Genomic DNA, 19,338 nt, shown 5'->3' on the forward strand with positions numbered 1-19,338 from the left:
TACGGGGCAGATGTGCATCTTTATGCCGCGGCGCCTCGGAGGAGAAAACTTTTCTTTTTCTTCTTTTTAAATCATTAGTGGTGTTTATTTATTAGTCCACGCTACATGTTGGTGCCTTCGCTCCTCTCTGCCTCGCATCGTCTCAGGAAATAACTGGGAAGTTTCAGAATGTTTGTAAACTGAAAGCAGCAGATTTTCTAACCACCACAGATTATTGTAAAAGGTTTGAAAGTCCGAGCTGAACCACGGCCTGATGATGTAGTTTGATCCGACACTAGACTGTTGCTCTAACGTGCCGTTTTTTAAATCCTAGGTTAACCAGGTAATAGATTCATAACCGAGTAGCAGATTTCCTACTCGGGTACCCGGGTACTCGGGTAACCGTGCACATCCCTAATCAGAACCTGGTCCTCTATCTCTCCCCAGGGGGGCCGGTACCGGGGGTCTGGGTCTGGCCATCGAGGGTCCGTCGGAGGCCAAGATGTCCTGTAAGGACAACAAGGACGGCAGCTGCAGCGTGGAGTACATCCCCTTCACGCCCGGGGAGTACGACGTCAACATCACCTTCGGGGGTCTCCCCATCCCAGGTAACGGTCCGCCTCAGCAGGACCAACCAGGACTCAAGACAGTCTGGCTGCAGACCTGCACTGTGGGGGCGGAAGTTGATTCTTAGCTTTTCAAAATAAAAGCAAATAAACCTGAAGCACGTATTTATGAAGTGTGGAGATTACGAGTTGAGTAAAAGTCAAGCGGCAAATTTTCGTCATACGAAGAAACAGAAACAGTCTTTATTCATTGGAACGTTACGTCTACAATAGCCTATATATAGCCCATATTAATTTGAAAGAATCGAGTTTTGGACTTGTGGGTAGTTTTTAGCGTTGTTATTGTAGGTAGGCTAACGGTGGCTAGTGCTAACTAGGTTAACTTTAGCCTCTCCAGGGATATATTACCATATTTAGATATGTCTATGTCTATGGAATAAGCTTGACATCAGGGGTCCGTTTCAGAAAGCGAGATTAGTGGAAACTCCGAGTATGTTGAGCCTGGCTGAGATGAGGGAAACTCAGAGTTTTCCGTTTCAGAGAGCCGGATCAGCGTAATGCTGAGTCAGTCGCTATGGCAACATGTGCTGTGAAGCAAACCTGCTCCCTGTTATATCAATCGCTCTGGTTTGATCCATCTCAGCCTGAGGTTGATGCCGCTGAGCGTGGAGCAGGAAGCAGAGACATCGTGTCATTTAGTGAATGAAGCCGTGGACGTGGAAGTGAAACGTATTTAAAGGCTGTTGAAGAGCGGATCATTATCTCATCTGACCCCTCTCATGTGTTATTGGAGGAATATCAGCTTCTGCCATCAAACAGAAGGTTTAGAGACTGAACAGGCTGAGGAACTCTTTTGTCCCTCAGTCTGTCAAACTGTTAAATCAGAGTTTGGGCTCTAAGTCGACCCTAAGGTTCATGTTCAGACTGAGCACTGGGTGTTGCACCAAGACACTTTGTAATGTTGGATTTATGTTGTGAATGGAGTTAGGAGGTAGTTTGTGTTTTTCTTTAAATGTGACTTTTGAGGGTAACATTTATGCTTTCTGTAAATGTATGTTTTTGTATTTTGTTATTATTTGTGTGAAACTTTGGACGTCATGGGACGCAAGACACATTTCAGAGTGATCTGACAATAAAGTATAATCTTATCTTATCTTATCTTATTACAGTAGAGCCTGTTGGAGGGTTTATTAGGCTACCTCTATGACAGATAGAGCTGGTTCAGTCCAGGTCCAGAGTCCTAACTCCTAAGGTGTCTGTGCTGCAGGAAGTCCGTTCAGAGTCCCGGTCCGGGAGCTGGTGGATCCCAGTAAGGTGAGGTGTTCTGGTCCCGGACTGGGCAGCGGAGTCAGAGCTCAGGTCCCTCAGACCTTCACCGTGGACAGCAGCAAGGCCGGCGTGGCACCGCTGGAGGTGCAGCTCTACGGGCCCTCAGGTAACACCACACAACCCCCCCAGAACCCCCAGAACCCCCCAGAACCCCCCACCACCAAAACCTCCAGGACTCTGCAGGTCCAGAGAGAGAGCAGCACTTTCACCGTGTTCAAGGGAAAACTAAAAGCAGAGTTACTAGCAAACCTGTAACCTGTATATAACAACTGCACCATTTGAGTTTTTATTTTTCAGTTAAAGGGACAATGAGGAGTTTTGTAAAAGTGAAGTGTTTTCACACTACATTTATGAGCCTCCGCACCGTGAAATTCTTTGACCGGTGCAAGACAGACTCATGTTTTCATTCATCAAGAATTAAAGTCAGAGGTTGGAAGACGATCACATACCGTCGTAGTTCCCACCATAAACGGAGATTCGGCGGCGTTATTCTCATGACTCGCCACGAAACCGAAAGTAAAGAAACGCTGGTCGGCTCGCCCAGCATTTCCACCACCACTAATAATAACAAAATAACCATAGAGACAAAACCATAGATTTATCTAAAATGGACCATTAACAAGTGGTAACGTAGATTCATCCACATTAATATCAGACTTTTTTATTGTTGTGGAATTTTTCGTTCTGCCGATGGAGAAACTCCTCGTTGTCCCTTTAATTGTACACTATGTTTTTTTTTGTGTACGTCATTTTTGGTTCTAGAAGTACTTACATAATTACAATTATGTATTACATTTTGTGCAATATCTACACACTTGTGCTTGTGCAACTGGGTGTAATGGGCATCGTGCAACACAACCTGATGTGCACTTCAGGGCCTTGTACAATACTATCTGGCACTTATACTACACTATAATACTACTTATATAACCTGGTACCTATGCACTCCTGCAGTTTAGCACTTTATCTGTCAGAAACTCTTATGGTCCCTCTACCAATGGAAGTGTTTATCAAAATGTCAATATGTTTTATATTATATATATATGTCGTCTTGTTGTCTTTTTGTTGTCTGCTTTATTATGTGGTCTATATTATTATGTGTATTGTCACTGTACTGTTTTTTAATGCTATGGGACTCCGGTCGGAAATTAGCATTGCAGCTATAATCCGGCACATTTACATGTTTTAATGTTCATTAATGTGTAGCCTACTGTCCCATCCAAATTAACAGATAAAGTGAAGTGAAGAGCGGACTGACAGGTTGTTGTGTGTCTCAGGTGTGGCCGAGCCCGTCAGCGTCAGCGACAACGGAGACGGGACTCACACGGTGAACTACACGCCGGCCAACGACGGCCCGTACACCGTCTGCGTCAAGTACGCCGACCAGGAAGTCCCTCGCAGGTCAGTCCTCCAGACGCGCTGCTCAGACCATTTATTAGTTTATTTCATAGGGACAGTGCACCACTAATCAACAGAGTTAAAAGAAAAACTGTCAGTGGGCCAGAGTTAGCCAACAAGGCTAGTTCTCCTCCGTTGTCCCTGGCCAGATGTTAAAGGCAACCTAAAAGCCAAAAAAAAGGGCAACAATTAAGTACTTTCAAAACACAACTTACATAACAATCTACTTAGTAAAAGCTCATAATAACAAGTAAAACAGGTAAGAAGTCTGACATACAGCATAACAAAAGCTCATGGCATGCAGACATAACATGCAGACATAACATGCAGAAAGTACAGCTAGAAACACATGCAAGTAGCACACAGAGCTAAGACATTAGCACAAACAATATCAGACATTACAAGGCAGGACATGAAATGGCATTAGGCAAGAAAACCAAAGCTAACAAACAGGAACAAAATAAAACAAAAACAGGACATATAATTACAAGCAATGAGAAACAGCACAGATAATGATTGATTAGTGATTTACATGATTAGTGATTACATGATTGATTATTGATTAACCACTGCCTTAACTGTCTTTTAAAGGAATAGTGAGTGTTTGATTCTCTAATAGACCCTGGTGTTGAGTTCCAGTCCTGCACTGCTTTTACTGCAAAAACTCAAAATCTTTGTCAAAAAGTCTCATTTCTAGTCAAAACAAATCTCTTTTTACTTAAAATAAGACTCATCACCTAAAAATGAACTTGTTTTTAGATAATTTCACTTGTTTCAAACAAATTTTCACTTGAAATAAGTAGAAAAATCTGCCAGTGAAAGAAAGATTTTTGTGCTAGTAATAAGAAAGAAAAACTTGATCCACTATCAGATTTTTGATCTTTGAGTTATGAATGTTTGGAGAGGACTAGGTCCCGGTCCTCCTGGTCCTGGTCCTGGTCCTGGTCCTGGTCCTGGTCCTGGTCCAGGTCCTGGTCCTGGTCCTGGTCCAGGTCCTGGTCCTGGTCCTGGTCCTGGTCCAGGTCCAGGTCCAACTCACTTGTCTCCTCTCAGTCCTTTCAAGATCAAGACGCTGCCGGCTCACGACGCCAGTAAAGTCCGGGCCAGTGGACCGGGTCTGAACGCGTCCGGGGTTCCTGCCAGTCTCCCGGTGGAGTTCACCATCGACGCCCGAGACGCCGGAGAGGGTCTGCTGACGGTCCAGATCCTTGTGAGTCCCAGATTCCTGTCCTGGTGTAGACTAGAGAGGGTTTCACCAAAACCAGACCAGGATCAGAACCTGTAGAGTCTCCTGATCCACTGGGCAGGGGCTGAAGCTTTCTCTGTTTTTCTCTGAAACTTAAAGGCCAACATTTTTTACGTGTCTTGCCTCACTCACCATGACCAGCAGATAGACACCATCCTTTCTACTGTGCGTGCAGTAACAAGGGAGATAGAGCCGTATCGCCCGTAATTAGCTTAGCTCAAACACTGGAAGTGTATAGGTAGTGTTAGCCTGCCTCCACCTAAAGTCGCTAATTAGCTTAGCTCAAACACTGGAAGTGTATGGGTAGTGTTAGCCTGCCTCCACCTGAAGTCGCTAATTAGCTTAGCTCAAACGCTGGAAGTGTATGGGTAGTGTTAGCCTGCCTCCACCTGAAGTCGCTAATTAGCTTAGCTCAAACGCTGGAAGTGTATAGGTAGTGTTAGCCTGCCTCCACCTGAAGTCGCTAATTAGCTTAGCTCAAACACTGGAAGTGTATGGGTAGTGTTAGCCTGCCTCCTACCCGAGCTGAAATCAGCACTCAGAAGCTGGTTTCATTTCAGCTCTAAACTCTGTAAATATATCACTTAATCCACATTTCAAAATACTAAATACCAGCTGTTTACTATTTTGTTTGGATGAATTCGGCGCTACTCAAGCTAGCCGTTGTGACCAACGCACTTCTGGTTACTTTCACAAAATAAAACACCAGTTGCCCTTTACATACAGAAAACCATGACGATAGAATTTGTGCTTTTACTTTGAAATAGGAAGCTAACCTACCCTGGATGTAGCTAGCTTGAACCAAAATAAAGCGTCTTTGCTTGAACCCTTCGTTTTGACCGATCTCGTCCCGACCGCTCAAGATGCCTTACCGGAGAGTTTTGTCAGCTCTGAGACGAAGATCGGCCCGCCGGTTTCCCTTTAGAGTTGCTGAAGAGTTTCTCTGATGACTTTAGGTGGAGGCAGGCTAACACTACCTATACACTTCCAGTGTTTGAGCTAAGCTAATTACGGGCGATACGGCTCTATCTCCCTTGTTACTGCACACACAGTGGAAAGGATGGTGTCTATCTGCTGGTCATGGACTCTGGAGTGAGGCAAGACACGAAAAAAAAATTGTTGGCGTATCACTTTAAAACTTATCAAACTCGTGAGGCGTTCAGGGAGAGTTCCCAGGTAAAAACCTTGACCTGTAAATGAAAGTGTTGCCTTCAGGTGCTGCAGTAGGTCTTCTTCTTCTTCTCCTGTCTGACCTGTGTCCCTGACTCTTTTAACCCTCCACCTCCCCCCTCGCCTGGTTCACACCCTCCATGTGACGTCCCGTGGTGCTGCTGGGGGCCGCCGGGGGCCGCTGGGGGCCGGGCGCCGCTGCAGGGGCCGGACGGCTGCAGGCGAGACGCCTCAGTGTTTGTGGAGGACTGGGGCAGGAGGGTGTGGCAGACTCACATAGTAAAGAAAACCATCCCCTTCAGTGTTATGAAGAGAGGCTGTGTAAGGCTGCACGCCTACGCCTTCACCCCCCCCCCCCCCCACCTCCCCTTCACCTTGTCCCCCCCCTCCACCCCCCCTCCCTCTGTAGTGACCCAACATGGCGTCTGCAGACACCAAACATAAAAACAGTGATGTCTTAAATGATTATTATTATTATTAGTGACCAAGGGCCGGATTTACTAAGATCCCACAGAGCGACCGCTAAATTGTTTGCGCCCGCTAAAATATTGCGTGTTTGGTTAACGCACGCAAAACAGGTGATCTACTAAGAGTAACCCGCTAAATGAAAACACGTGCAAACCGCAGTATTCAAATGAGGGTTTTGCGCGTGGTAATCGTTTCCGCCATGGAGAGAGTGGACAGAGAGCTGGATGGATGAAGGGACAGAATGACATTTGATCCGATGTATACAATGACAGCATGTGTCTTCATCTCTCTCGCGCTCTGTTTAGATAAATAAACACAAATCGCTACAGGGCCCAACTCGTCATATAGTGACTAACAGGCAGCAGCTGCAGCGACAATCACACACCTATAACGTGTGTGTGTATGCCGCCCATGATCCAGTGGATTAATAGAGAGCTCAGGTGGGACACACGGATCTAAACGCTCTGACCACTGACCAGAGGGATCAAAGATCGGTAACGTCTCTCAGTCCCGGTCCCAGCGAGCGCGATTGCTCTGTTCACATCTGACCAAACGAACCGATCTATGACGTAAAACGCTCCCTGTTTCGGAACAAATGGTCAGGTGTGAAAGCGCCCTAGATGTTTCAATGGACGATGTCATCAGTGAATCTTCTTCTGTTCAACTCGACTATGACGTCATTAAACTTCAAACCTTTGATGAAGTCGCTGATGAAAAACGAACTCAGGAGTTATAATATAATTATTATATAATATATTTATAATATAAGTCTAAGTTACAATGAATAATCAATGATCAATAACTAATTTATCCCCCCACCAACCCCCCCTCCTGTGGTCTCCATGTAAACTGACTCCATCCAGTTTGTCAGTCTGATGTGGTTTATTAGTTCTCCACTAACCAGAGTGTCCCCCCCCCCCTCCCCTCCCCCCACCTGCACCTGTAGTAGCTGTAGCACCTGTGTGATGTCATCAGAGAGAGACAGAGAGTGAACACCACTGGTCTCTCACCTGCAGTCGTCCAACAGAACAGATCAAAGTCCTGGTCCCATGTCTCAGTTCTGTAATTAAAGGAGAATTGCCGTTTTTTTTTTACAATCTGGACCTTATTTCTAGCATAAAATCCGATCATTTCCTCCCCCAGATAACTTTGGTGTCATTACAAGTGGTTGTGATGAAATGAGCTCCAGCCGAGAGCCGCGTATATCCATATAATGGAGTCTACAGGGCAGCAGAATGCAGCCTCTAAATAACACATTATCTGCAGAGAAACTCCTTCATTTCACCAATATTTAGTTCTGATAGGCTAGTGCTATTCCCCTCTGAGTCCGGGGTTAGCTGTTATCAACATGACGCCTGTTGCTAACGCTAATGCTACGGTCCGTTTCTGCGTGTTTCTGACTTGTCAGAACAAAATGAGCAGCTGGATGAAGTTCAGCTTCCACAGGCTTCCTCTCCTCAACCTGGACTCACTAAAGCTCCGGCTAGTTGAGATAAAAATGGACCCGAATGCCGAAGCAGAATGATTATTATCAGAATGAGCCGCATGGCGCTCAGAGATGACATCATCCAGGTCAGAGGTCAGTAGGTCAACCTACAGACCCCGGATGTTGATAACAGCTAACCCCGGACTCAGAGGGGAATAGCACTAGCCTATCACAACTAAATATTGGTGAAATGAAGGAGTTTCTCTGCAGATAATGTTATTTAGAGGCTGCATTCTGCTGCCCTGTAGACTCCATTATACGGATATACGCGCCTCTCGGCTGGAGCTCATTTCATCACAACCACTTGTAATGACACCAAAGTTATCTGGGGGAGGAAATGATCGGATTTTATGCTAGAAATAAGACTGTCCAGGTTGTAAAAAACGGTATAATTATCCTTTAATGGTTAATAATGAGAATATTGATCTTGTTCTTGACACTTAATAAATGATTAATAAACAGGTTATTACAGTGTTATTCATACGTTAGCAGCACTGGCTAACTCTTTAGCAAGATGGAGTTGATGTTTGTTTGGTGGGAGACCACTGAAGCTTCACTGTGATCCCGTGACGCTGTCCAACATGGCGGCCGGCGCTGACTTCCTGTCTCCGTGTGCAGGATCCGGAGGGGAAGCCGAAGAAGGCGAACATCCGGGACAACCGGGACGGGACGTACACGGTGTCCTACGTCCCCGACATGGCCGGACGCTACACCATCACCATCAAGTACGGCGGCGACGAGATCCCCTACTCGCCGTACCGCATCCACGCGCTGCCGACCGGCGACGCCAGCAAGTGTCTGGTCACAGGTCAGACTACACCGCTTCGCTCAGAGCCAATCAGAGCTCAGCTTCACTCAGAGCCAATCAGAGCTCAGCTTCACTCACTGTTGTTGTTGTTTTCTTACAGTGTCGATCGGAGGACACGGACTGGGTGAGTTTATCAGTGACTCTAAGGCTGTGTCCGAAATCCCCCCCTACTCACTATAGTGACCAGTTGTTGTAGTGGTGTCCGAATGTTTAGTGATTATTAATCACTATATAGTGACTGAATCTATCCCACAATTCACCGCCAAATGTAGTGAACATCCGATGGTCACTAACCGGAGCAAGATATCCCATCATGCATTGCGGTCACGGATGGCCGTTACCACAGCGGCCCAGAGCGACCGGTGTAGCTACCAAATAAATGCAGTAGTGACCGGTGTAGCTACCAAATAAATGCAGTAGTGACCGGTGTAGCTACCAAATAAATGCAGTAGTGACCGGTGTAGCTACCAAATAAATGCAGTAGCGACCGGTGTAGCTACCAAATAAATGAAGTAGTGACCGGTGTAGCTACCAAATAAATGAAGTAGTGACCGGTGTAGCTACCAAATAAATGCAGTAGTGACCGGTGTAGCTACCAAATAAATGCAGTAGTGACCGGTGTAGCTACCAAATAAATGCAGTAGTGACCGGTGTAGCTACCAAATAAATGAAGTAGTGACCGGTGTAGCTACCAAATAAATGCAGTAGTGACCGGTGTAGCTACCAAATAAATGCAGTAGTGACCGGTGTAGCTACCAAATAAATGAAGTAGTGACCGGTGTAGCTACCAAATAAATGAAGTAGTGACCGGTGTAGCTACCAAATAAATGAAGTAGTGACCGGTGTAGCTACCAAATAAATGCAGTAGTGACCGGTGTAGCTACCAAATAAATGCAGTAGTGACCGGTGTAGCTACCAAATAAATGCAGTAGTGACCGGTGTAGCTACCAAATAAATGCAGTAGTGACCGGTGTAGCTACCAAATAAATGAAGTAGTGACCGGTGTAGCTACCAAATAAATGCAGTAGTGACCGGTGTAGCTACCAAATAAATGCAGTAGTGACCGGTGTAGCTACCAAATAAATGCAGTAGTGACCGGTGTAGCTACCAAATAAATGCAGTAGTGACCGGTGTAGCTACCAAATAAATGCAGTAGTGACCGGTGTAGCTACCAAATAAATGAAGTAGTGACCGGTGTAGCTACCAAATAAATGAAGTAGTGACCGGTGTAGCTACCAAATAAATGCAGTAGTGACCGGTGTAGCTACCAAATAAATGCAGTAGTGACCGGTGTAGCTACCAAATAAATGCAGTAGTGACCGGCGTAGCTACCAAATAAATGAAGTAGTCACCGGTGTAGCTACCAAATAAATGCAAGTAGTGACCGGTGTAGCTACCAAATAAATGCAGTAGTGACCGGTGTAGCTACCAAATAAATGCAAGTAGTGACCGGTGTAGCTACCAAATAAATGCAGTAGTGACCGGTGTAGCTACCAAATAAATGCAGTAGTGACCGGTGTAGCTACCAAATAAATGCAAGTAGTGACCGGTGTAGCTACCAAATAAATGAAGTAGTGACCGGTGTAGCTACCAAATAAATGCAGTAGTGACCGGTGTAGCTACCAAATAAATGCAGTAGTGCAGCAGCCTCAATAAATGTGTCCAGCTGAGTTGTTCGGTCGCGGCTTCCACAGACTCTCACAACAAACGTCAGAGCAAATTTCCTAACAAGAGTTATAAACTGACCAGAGACTCTGGATAGCGAGGCTAATTTCTGTTAGCCTGTCTATGGTGTTTTACATTAACGTTAGCATTAAGCTAGCAGACTTTATGCTTAGTTGTGACACTGGCTGTGTGTGTTTTGAATGTTGTTTCAAACTATGTGGGTTTGATTGAACATCTTTGATGCTTACCGCTTAATATATTGCTTCACTCCTCTACACCGGCCGTTACCATGGTTGTATCCATGGTACCTGCACCGGCCGTTACAATCGTGGTCGGAACATTTTAATTACGCAACGTAATACGTCATTAACTGTGCGACGGAGTAGTGTCTGAAAGTGTTTTTTTATTTGACCAGTGAGTCACTATATTGAATTCACTATATAGGGAGTAGGGAGGAGGGAGGAGGGAGGAGTTTGGGACACAACCTAGATGTTTCAATGAACGATGTCATCAGTGACTCTAGATTTTTAAAAGAATGATGTCATCGGTGACTCTGCTCTGATTGGTCCTCCCTGTGGTCAGGATCGGGTCTGGGTCCGACCATCCAGATCGGCGAGGAGACGGTGATCACCGTGGACGCGAAGGCGGCGGGGAAAGGTAAAGTGACCTGTAAGGTGTCGACGCCGGACGGAGCAGAGCTGGACGTGGACGTGGTGGAAAACTCAGACGGGACCTTCGACATCTACTACACCGCCCCCGAGCCCGGGAAGTACGTCATCACCATCCGCTTCGGAGGGGAGCACATCCCCAACAGCCCCTTCCACGTGGTGGTGAGTCCACTAGAGACCAGCAGAGTCCACTAGAGTCCTAGACCACATCCCCAACAGCCCCTTCCACGTGGTGGTGAGTCCACTAGAGTCCACTAGAGACCAGTAGAGTCCACTAGAGACCACTAGAGACCTAGACCACATCCCCAACAGCCCCTTCCACGTGGTGGTGAGTCCACTAGGGTCCACTAGAGACCTGTAGAGTCCTAGACCACATCCCCAACAGCCCCTTCCACGTGGTGGTGAGTCCACTAGAGTCCACTAGAGACCACTAGAGTCCTAGACCACATCCCCAACAGCCCCTTCCACGTGGTGGTGAGTCCACTAGAGACCAGCAGAGTCCTAGACCACATCCCCAACAGCCCCTTCCACGTGGTGGTGAGTCCACTACAGTCCACTAGAGTCCTAGACCACATCCCCAACAGCCCCTTCCACGTGGTGGTGAGTCCACTACAGTCCACTAGAGTCCTAGACCACATCCCCAACAGCCCCTTCCACGTGGTGGTGAGTCCACTAGAGTCCACTACAGTCCACTAGAGTCTAGAGCACATCCCCAACAGCCCCTTCCACGTGGTGGTGAGTCCACTAGAGACCACTAGAGACCTAGACCACATCCCCAACAGCCCCTTCCACGTGGTGGTGAGTCCAGACCAGCAGAGTCCAGTACACTGCAAAAACTCAAAATCTTACCAAGAATATTTGTCTCATTTCTAGTCAAAACAAATCTAATTATACTAAAAATAAGACTCATCACATTAAAAGCAGCTTGTTTTTAGACACTTTTTTACTTCTTTCAAGCTGATTTTCACTTGAAATAAGTAGAAAAATCTGATAGTGGAGTTTTTCTTTCTTATTACAAGCACAAAAAACTTGTTTCACTGGCAGATTTTTCTACTTATTTCAAGTGAAAATTAGTTTGAAACAAGTGAAAATGATCTGAAAACAAGTTCATTTTTAGGTGATGCAAAAAAGAGTTTACAGTAGTTGACTAGAAATGAGACATTTTGACAAGAAATAAGACAAATATTCTTGGAAAGATTTTGAGTTTTTGCAGTGTAGAGTCTAGACCAGCAGAGATCAGTAGAGTCCAGACCAGCAGAGTCCAGACCAGTTCCATTTCAACAGATGTTTTTGTGGTGTGTTTTATAACAAACATTAGCTTAGCATCACTTCATGTTTGCCTGAAGGAGCCTGAAGTCCTATAATCCTGAGTGGACCCTGAACGCACCACAGAGACCCGAGACCCGAGTCTGGACCAGCAGGTCCATTTATTGATCTGACTGATTATTATTATTCCAGATGTGTTTACAGTGAGTCAGCTCATATTTCTCTGTTTGTCCGTTAATCATCTGCAGCTTCATTAACCGTCTCCAGATGTTTTACCCAGAAGTCTGTGCAGGAAATAGCAGAGTAATAGTCAGTTAATTATCAGCTGATTAAACTTCAGCATGAACCTTTAACTCATCATTATTATTAACGGATCGGGGTAATTGAGCCTCATCACGCGCTGTCGTTCAGGGTTTTTACTGTCGGTCCTTTCAAAATAAAAGTCTGCTGTTAGTAGAGATGGACAGAGTACTCAGACCTGAAAGTAACACACTGCAAAAACTCAATATCTTACCAAGAATATTTGTCTTATTTTTAGTCAAAACAATCTCATTCTACTTAAAATAAGACTCATCACATAAAAAGCAGCTTGTTTTTAGACACTTTTTACTTCTTTCTAGCTGATTTTCACTCGAAATAAGTAGAAAAATCTGATAGTGGAACAAGTTTTTCTTTCTTATTACAAACACAAAAAACTTACTTTCACTGGCAGATTTTTCTACTTATTTCAAGTAAAAATTTGTTTGAAACAAGTGAAAATGATCTAAAAACAAGTTAATTTTTAGGTGATGAGTCTTATTTTAAATGGAAAGAGTTTAGTTTTGACTAGAAATGAGACATTTTGACAAGAAATACGACAAATATTCTTGGAAAGATTTTGAGTTTTTACAGTGTAATAAGTACCAAAGAAATCTAATACTCAAGTTAAGTACAAATACTCTGGATATGTACTTACTGTAAAGTACTCAAGTAAATGTACTCCATTACTCTCCACCGCTGCCTGTCAGAGTGAATGACATGAAGCCAGTCTCGGTGCGTGGTGCGTTCACTGTCACATCCACACAGATGTTGTTGCTCTGGCAAACATGGAGGCTGCAGAGTTGTGTTTGCATGGTTTTGTGTGTGTGTGTGTGTGTGTGTGTGTGTGTGTTTGTGTGTGTGTGTGTGTGTGTGTGTGTGTGTGTTTCTGACAGTTGCACTTGTTTCCTGTCAGGCGAGTGACACCGTCCCAATAATAGAGGAGCCGTGTGACAAGCTTCAGTTACAGCCGCCCTACGCTCCCTATGTGGGCTTCACGCCGCCCTGGGTAGCTAATCACTGTTTATACTGACGCTGTCCTCAGATCAGCTCTTCATTAAACTGCTGTGGGTCGATATCAACCCACATTCACTTATAGATCTCTATCAGCATGAAGCTGCATGGTTCATCTGCATCATCTGACACTAACACCGACTTGATGATTAACAGCAGCTGCATGGTTTTATTCATACTGATTGTTTTGTTACACAGGGTTCCTACGCAAGTATGGAAAAGTATGGAATTTGATTTTATACATTTCCAGGTCTGGAAAAGTATAGAAAATGGAAACTATTTTATGGAAATATATTTATTGGTCTCATCTGAAGTTATTTGGGTTAATTATTTTGCATGAATTAGGCTACATTGTACCTATAGCTACAATCTCCTGGGAATTATTTGGTTACATAATAGTGGCATACACATTCAGAATAATGAAAACAAATGATTAATTGCATGATTTCTTTTATATAATGCACAACTATTTACTCAAATATCACAAATTATTTGATTTTTTGGTAACACTTTACAATAAGGGTCCCTTAATTAACGTTAGTTAGTACATTATTAAGCATTAATTAACTGTTTACAGATATATTAACAATCATTATTATGTATTACTTAGGATTAGGAAACACATTAACTAATGTAGCCTATTAGTAAGCAGTTAATTAATGTTTACTACTCAAACTTAGATAATAAATTATTAAGTAATAATAAAAGTTGAATAATGTAATTAGTTATCATTATGTATGCATTACTCAGCATTAATTAACACATCAGTTTATATATTAATGGTTAATAATGTACTAACTACACTGCAAAAACTCAAAATATTTCCAAGAATATTTGTCTTATTTCTTGTCAAAATGTCTCATTTCTAGTCAAAACTAATCTCTTTCCACTTAAAATAAGACTCATCACCTAAAAATTAACTTGTTTTTAGATCATTTTCACTTGTTTCAAACACATTTTCACTTGAAATAAGTAGAAAAATCTGCCAGTGAAAGCAAGTTTTTTGTGCTTGTAATAAGAAAGAGAAACTAAACTAAAACTAAACTAAAAAGAAGTAAAAAGTGTCTAAAAACAAGCTACTTTTTATGTGAGGAGTGTTATTTTAAGTAGAATGAGATTTGTTTTGACTAGAAATAAGACAAATATTCTTGGTAAGATGTTGAGTTTTTGCAGTGTAACGTTAATTAAGGGACCCTTATTGTAAAGTGTTACTGATTTTTTTTTAATTAGGGTCTGGAAAAAGTATGGAATTTGGAAATGTCCAATGTGTAGGAACCCTGTTATAGAAGCATTTTAGTTCCTTGTAAATGTAATTTATCATCGATTTAATTCAAACTTCATTATTTTTGTTTGATTTCTATTAATTTTCTTATTATGTTTTAGATTTCCTGTATTTATTTGATAGTTTTCTGGATGTATTTTACCAGCCCCCCCCCCCCCCCCCCCCCCCCCCCCCTGGCTGATTTCCCAGAGTTCCCAGTATTCTCTGACACTAACACGTCGCTGCTCTGCCTCTGGCTTGTAGGCGACGGATGACCCGGTCAGCCCGGTGGACGGGATGGAGCCGATGCTGCGGCCCTTCAGCCTGGTCATTCCCTTCACGGTGCAGAAAGGAGAGATCACAGGTAAGTTAGTTGTTAGTTGTCATGACGCTGTGGAGAGAAACTAACACCAACAGAAACTCATCTGGTGCTCGAGAGTGAAGATCAATAACCCGCTTGGCTCAACAGTCTGATGAAAGTGTTTCTTTAATCTCGTGGTTATTAAACTGCTCCTGGTTCAGATTTAATATTAAAAGTCAGTGGTGGCCTGAAGCAGCTGCTGATCCTCTGTCCTCAGGGCTACACTGCAAAAACTCCACATCTTTCCAAGAATATTTGTCTTATTTCTCGTCAAAATGTCTCATTTCTAGTCAAAACTAAACTCTTTCCACTTAAAATAAGACTCATCACCTAAAAATGTACTTGTTTTTAGATCATTTTCACTTGTTTCAAACAAATTTTCACTTGAAATAAGTAGAAAAAGTTTTTTGTGCTTGTAATAAGAAAGAAAAACTTGCTCCACTATCAGATTTCTCTACTTATTTCAAGTGAAAATTATTTGAAAACAAGTTAATTTTGAGGTGATGAGTCTTATTTAAAGTGGAAAGAGATTAGTTTTGACTATAAAAAAGACATTTTGACAAGAAATAAGACAAATATTCTTGGAAAGATGTTGAGTTTTTGCAGTGTAGAAACACAACAACACACTCCTTCACTGCACTGTTTGGTCAGTTTATTAAAACTCATTCAGTCAGAGATAATCTGACTGGCTGCAGGTTTAAAGGTTAAATGTAGTTTTATTCTCTTTTTGCTGCTGGACTGTGTGTTTAGAAGAAACAGGAACTCACAGATTTAGGTCGTTAAAATCTCTTCGGTTGAACGATTCGACCACGAAGCTCAGCGGCAGCCGTTCAACATTCAAGATTCAATACTTTATTGCCATATCAACATGTTGATAGGAATTTGTTTCATGCACTGACAAGAAACTCACATCACAGATAAAACATTACAAGATAAACAGGAAATAGGATAAAACCCATAAAACCTCTTTAAGATCTTAAGGCCTTTCTTCTGCAGCCTTGTAGATGTCTGAAGGCATTGCAGTCTCACACCCAGGGGTTTTTGACGGTTTAGACTGAGACCTTCTCTCTCTGTGACTGGTCCTTCCAGGTGAAGTGCGGATGCCGTCGGGTCGAACGGCGTGTCCTCACATCACCGACAACAAGGACGGGACGGTGACGGTGAAGTACTCGCCCACCGAGAGAGGTCTGCACGAGATGGACATCAGATACGACGGGAACCACATCCCAGGTAAACGGCTGCAGATCGATCAGAGGGGGAGAGCAGAGAGTCGTCAGCAAACAGGTGGATCCAGACAGGGATGTGTTTAAAGGGATAGTTCAACATTTAGTCAAACCGGCCCATTGCCATAACCCCTATAGTCATAGCAGTAGGTTTGTTACCTTTAATTGTCGGTGCAAGCTGTTTTTAGAACGGTGGAGCAGAGCCGTGAGCTGCTCAGAGCTACGCTACGGAGGCTCATTATGGGATTTCTTGGTTTCCCTCATCATCAAACTCATCAAATACACAATCCAACAACTCCACAACGCTCTGGTGGACAAGTTGTGACCTGCACATTCACCACGCTATGAGATAATAACACAACGTTACCAGACAGAGTTGTTGTAGAGGGAAATACAGAGACTGATGATGAAAAACTGTCCCTGAAGGCAACGTGCATCAGTGGTTTTGCATGAATTTCCCTCTAAAACAACTCTGTCTGGTAACGTTGTGTTATTATCTCATAGCGTGGTGAATGTGCAGCTCACAACTTGTCCACCAGAGCGTTGTGGAGTTGTTGGATTGTGTATTTGATGAGTTTGATGAGGGAAACCAAGAAATCCCATAATGAGCCTCCGTAGTGTAGCTCTGAGCAGCTCACGGCTCTGCTCCGCCGTTCTAAAAACAGCTTGCACCGACAATTAAAGGTAACGAACGAAATTTCAAGAGATTTCTTTGAGAAATAAATTAAACCAGATTTTCCTCAGGAACTGAATATGAGGGTCTATAGTGAAGAACAGAGGAACCTCTACACTGCATTGGACTGGTCTGACTATGGGATGTCCAGCCAACCACCACTAGTAACTAAATGAATAAAGAGAAAAGGATAAAGTGTGTATCTCTCTGTCTCCTCTGTTGCAGGAAGTCCTCTTCAGTTCTACGTCGACGCCATCAACAGCGGCCACGTGACGGCGTACGGTCCCGGTCTGAGCCACGGCACCGTCAACCGACCGGCCGCCTTCACCATCGTCACCAAAGACGCCGGAGAAGGTAGAGACAGTAGGAAGTAGAGACAGTAGGAAGTAGAGACAGTAGGAAGTAGAGACACTAGGAAGTAGAGACAGTAGGAAGTAGAGACAGTAGGAAGTAGAGACAGTAGGAAGTAGAGACAGTAGGAAGTAGAGACAGTAGGAAGTAGAGACAGTAGGAAGTAGAGACACTAGGAAGTAGAGACAGTAGGAAGTAGAGACAGTAGGAAGTAGAGACAGTAGGAAGTCGGGCTGGGACCATGCACGCTTTTCTCCCGAGTCCATTCTAATACGATGTTTTGGATGCTGATTCGATTTAAATTGCTATATATTATTGTTATATTGCCGATTTTCTGGATTTTTAGTCTTTATTTTTAACAGCAGTGAAACAGTTGAATGATTATGAGTCTACAGACTATTCCAGGAACCATATTCCCCCCAAAAATACACATCACATTTAAGTCAGTTTTTCAGATTTATTCAGCAGCTATATGTTTACTCTCTTTTCAAAAGCCTGGACTGCGTAAAAGAGGCAAAAATAAAAGAGTATAGAAAAAACAGGCTTCTGAAACCTTTCTGACAAAATGAGATATAGACTGAGGTAAACTGCTGCATTTTAACATTTATCTGCACACAAACACTGTAGGAGCCTATAAACTAACATACTCCATTATAAAGTGAACTTAAACCCTTTTCAAAACCTGTACTCTCTGTATGTGAAAAAGGCGAATAAATGCACATTGCACAATATATATATATATATATATAAAATAATTAAATAAATTAGGGCCGGACTTTAACAATTAAGATTAATTAATAACACAAAAATTAACGCATTTTAATTGCACTTATTTTGCACGGAATGTTTCTCACTGGATGAGTTTCAGGCGTACCGATTATACTGGAGCACAATAACGAGTTAAAAAGCCGCCGACACTGATCACTGCCCATGGATCTATAAAGTTTTAATGTAGCCTGACCGCAGCTCAAACTAACCCGGCTCTAAAAATAAACTAACAAATACTAGTGTAGAGTCCTGTAAGGAATGTTCAGCTTAAATTTAGGTTTTTAGGAAAATCGGCGCTTATCAGGTAATCGTTAATCGATCGATAAGGTCCATTAACTAACCAATGATGAATTAATCGATGATTTGCATCCCTAGTCTGTTGGTCTTGGTTAAGTACCACCTTGAAAAAAATAAACAATGTTTTGTTGCTTAAGCTTATGTATCCAGTCATTATTCAATGGTATACTAAAATCCATGTGACAAAAATGCTTCTCACTGTTCTCGAGTCAAATATTTATATGCGATTAAAAATGCAATTAATTTCGATTAATTAATTACAAAGCCTTTAATTAATTAGATCATTTTTTTAATCGAGTCCTGGCCCTAAAATAAATAAATTCTTAAAAAAAAAAAAAAACGATAAAAATCGTTCCGCCCTCATCGACGCCGTGTCCGTCTCTCTCTGCAGGTGGTCTCTCGCTGGCGGTGGAGGGTCCGTCCAAGGCCGAGATCAGCTGCAAGGACAACAAGGACGGGACGTGCACCGTGTCCTACCTGCCCACCGCCCCCGGAGACTACAACATCATCGTCAAGTTCGATGACAAACACATCCCAGGAAGCCCCTTCACCGCCAAGATCACAGGTAACCGAGTCCACCAGGACCAATCACAGGTCTCCGTTTCGCCCATGTGACCAGATAGACGCGAGGACGGACTCACACTGCAAAAACTCAAAATCTTTCCAAGAATATTTGTCTTATTTCTTGTCAAAATGTCTCATTTCTAGTCAAAACTAATCTCTTTCCACTTTAAATAAGACTCATCACCTAAAAATGAACTTGTTTTCAAATAATTTTCACTTGAAATAAATAAATAAATAATAACTTGCTTTCACTGACAGATTTTTCTACTTATTTCAAGTGAAAATTAGTTTGAAACAAGTGAAAATGATCTAAAAACAAGTTAATTTGTAGGTGATGAGTCTTATTTTAAGTGGAAAGAGATTAGTTTTGACTAGAAATGAGACATTTTGACAAGAAATAAGACAAATATTCTTGGAAAGATTTTGAGTTTTTGCTGTGCAATCATATGTTTCCGTTCCGTCATGTGACCAGACAGACGT

The 19,338-nt window shown here is 43.0% G+C and overlaps 1 protein-coding gene across 6 annotated transcripts in view; it reads left to right on the forward strand.

Annotated features, from left to right (window-relative positions):
- flncb (filamin C, gamma b (actin binding protein 280)) overlaps positions 1–19,338 on the forward strand; it is an 81,734-nt gene that overhangs the window by 40,944 nt on the left and 21,452 nt on the right. For 3 of the 6 annotated variants that reach the window (XM_083999485.1, XM_083999486.1, XM_083999489.1), the window contains 12 exons: positions 427–587; positions 1,813–1,980; positions 3,152–3,275; positions 4,326–4,482; positions 8,261–8,450; positions 8,551–8,574; positions 10,698–10,945; positions 13,263–13,355; positions 14,886–14,985; positions 16,072–16,212; positions 17,104–17,232; positions 18,686–18,859. In XM_083999485.1, the coding sequence (XP_083855611.1) occupies positions 427–587; positions 1,813–1,980; positions 3,152–3,275; positions 4,326–4,482; positions 8,261–8,450; positions 8,551–8,574; positions 10,698–10,945; positions 13,263–13,355; positions 14,886–14,985; positions 16,072–16,212; positions 17,104–17,232; positions 18,686–18,859 (1,709 nt within the window). The remainder of the gene's footprint in view (positions 1–426; positions 588–1,812; positions 1,981–3,151; positions 3,276–4,325; positions 4,483–8,260; positions 8,451–8,550; positions 8,575–10,697; positions 10,946–13,262; positions 13,356–14,885; positions 14,986–16,071; positions 16,213–17,103; positions 17,233–18,685; positions 18,860–19,338) is intronic. The other 3 variants (XM_083999487.1, XM_083999488.1, XM_083999490.1) reach the window with 1 other exon arrangement.

Source organism: Trachurus trachurus (assembly GCF_905171665.1).
Source record: "Trachurus trachurus genome assembly, chromosome: 23".
In the NCBI taxonomy this organism is placed as follows: domain Eukaryota; kingdom Metazoa; phylum Chordata; class Actinopteri; order Carangiformes; family Carangidae; genus Trachurus; species Trachurus trachurus.